This window comes from Haplochromis burtoni, unplaced genomic scaffold (assembly GCF_018398535.1).
Source record: "Haplochromis burtoni strain Fernald_Lab_line unplaced genomic scaffold, NCSU_Asbu1 Contig_180, whole genome shotgun sequence".
NCBI lineage: Eukaryota > Metazoa > Chordata > Actinopteri > Cichliformes > Cichlidae > Haplochromis > Haplochromis burtoni.
In genome coordinates, this window is record NW_024582541.1 from 1296031 (window position 1) to 1298565 (window position 2535).

General features: G+C 40.8%; 1 protein-coding gene across 1 annotated transcript in view; it reads left to right on the forward strand.

The window, feature by feature from the left end:
• Positions 1–2415: 2415 nt before the first annotated feature.
• LOC121815316 (chondroadherin-like protein) overlaps positions 2416–2535 on the forward strand; it is a gene marked incomplete at both ends in the record, with an annotated part of 3177 nt that continues 3057 nt past the window's right edge. The window contains 1 exon segment of the mRNA XM_042225733.1: positions 2416–2500. Coding sequence (XP_042081667.1) covers positions 2438–2500 — 63 coding nt within the window.

Sequence of the window (2535 nt, forward strand, 5' to 3'; positions counted from 1 at the left end):
ACTTTGGTTTACCTGATTAGTAATTTGTACCAAATGTTCTGTCTTAAATATAGTTCATCTAACAAACCTGACACCCTCTGTGTTTGTCTGAGTGTTTTCAGTCGTGTCTGCAACAGCCGCCTTTGAACTCATTCTAAGAAAAGTTAATGTTTTGGGGTTTTTTTGAGTGGTGATGTTTATTAGCATCGGTCCTCAGAAAGCATCCATGTTGAACAAAACAGGTGAGATGAATAATGGAGCATCACAACAAAACACGATGAGTTACACTTAAGGAATATAATCTGTCCAGTTAGGAAGCAGAAACTGTGATGAGTGTAGCTCACCTGCTTTGGTGTAAATAAAAGTGACAACAGGTGCATGAGAGAGGCAACAGAATAAACCCTCCTCTCACAGATCATTGATCTTATCCCTCCTGACTGATTCTTGCCACTACTGCATGAGACTGTCCCTGCATCGCACTGAGGCTTCACAGAAAGCACACATGACATCACATTGTAATAATTGTTATCTTGTACTCACATGAGTCAAGCCAAGAATGTGGACACGAATCTCTGGGGCGGAAAAACTCCTCGGACTTCATGAACTGAAGTGGCAAACCGTCCAGGCTTTATGAATATGAGCTACAAGCATACTCTGATGGGCAAAGTTCAGTGGCAAACCATTATACCTACTTAGCTTTGTGCTGAAATTACCCTGTGACAACACAAATGTGCATAAACTACTTATGGTAGGACGGTTTGTCAGAACACCGGTATGCCCGATGACAGGAATGTGGGGGGAAAAAACCCGACTCCTCAGTTCTATGCTGCGAACATTTTCTCAGTCATGTCCGTTCTCGAAGTTTCCTCTCCAAGAGCAGCACCGTCAGACTCTTTTTCCAGTTTTTGGAGGTAGGAAAGTTTTGGGCTGAACCATTTGTTGTTTGAGGAAGGGGCGGGGGGGTAACACTATGTAATATATTCGGTTTTAGAATTTATATTCATAACTGTAGCTAGGTTCAAAGTCTTAATACCATCTAATATAAATAAACAATACTCTCATATGTACAACCAAGGTGGCACAAGGGGTAGCAAGCGATCATTTTAGGGTGCCACCCCTGCCAAGAATATGGGATAGACGTCACCCACCCAGTGCCCAAAAAACCTGCAGGACTCCTGCAGGACGTGCAACCATCCCCTAGCTGGTGTTTCTTGAAGACGTTTTACATCTCATCCGAGAAGCATTTGGTGAGTAAGTTTGTAAAAAGGATTCTATCATTTAATGTTGGGATATAAAAGTAATACACATATTTAAACGACTAATGTGTCCGGGTAAATGCACGGTTAATAACCGATGCCCAGGTGTTCAGTGCTTTATTTTGGATTTGCATCAAAAAGGAAATTATATTTTTAATAACGAACCTTACCACTACTGCCGAGTTGTGGAGCAGACGCAGTTTTTGTTGCATCACTCGAGTGAGTGAGTAAAGAGTTGGTCTTACCGCACACAGTGGTCCCGCGTACTTATTCAGAATCACACAATTTGCACCGATGTCTTTTCGAAATTCTATATGCGAAAAGTGAGCGCAAGAGCCCTCGGTGCGCCTGCTCGCTGATGAAATCAAAGTAAACTTTGTTGTCATCACCGCTACATACAGTCCAGTATATAGAGACGACGGGGCTCCAGTTACAGCAGTGCAAGTAAACAAACAAATATAAGAAGAGTAAGAAAAGAAATATACACTGTAGGACTTGGGGTAAAGGGATCAATGACAATTGAAAATTTATATTTTATAGTTTGATGATTTAATGTCTCACACACAACCTATCGAAAGGGGAGGGAGGCCGGCTGCTTCCAAATAGAGCACATTTCATTCATAATATTGTAAATCCAAGCCCGTTATGTATTAATGATTTGAATCCTGGGTTGTGCAAAATCCCAGAAATAAACCCTAGACAAAGTGAACCTGTGAACTAAGGTGTAGGTCTATTAGGCTATGTTGTGGTGATCCTCGGGATTCGTTGTTCATACTGGAGTGCAAAATTAAAACCAAGATGGACAAGAAAAGTTCAAAGCCATCAGGTCCTCAGTTTAGAAAAAAAGAGAAAAGAAGAACAGGAGAAATGAGCAAAAGATACAGGTAACCATCTGTGTCAATGGCAGGTCATGTATCCTGAAACAATCAGAATACTTTATTAATCCCTAAGTAAATTATGTGGGTTACAGTTGCTCCAAGAAGAAATTGTACATTATGTTACAGATTTCAATATTAATTAGTCAGTGTCAATTGTTGATTTGTCCTGTTGTCAAGAGGGAGTGTTCGCCCAGGGCACCAAACAGGCTAGGACCACATCTGCATGTGTGTGACTTAGGTATAATCTTTTTGGAAATTATTACTCATGATATAACACTGTACAGAACATACTTCGTAAGAAGAAGAGGAGGAAACCATTACAAAATGAGCTCTGTGAGGCTGCTAAAGGCAGTAGATCCCTCACCAGCTGGATTAAAAACGGCACAGGTAACAATAACACATACTAGTTTTTGCATTGCAAA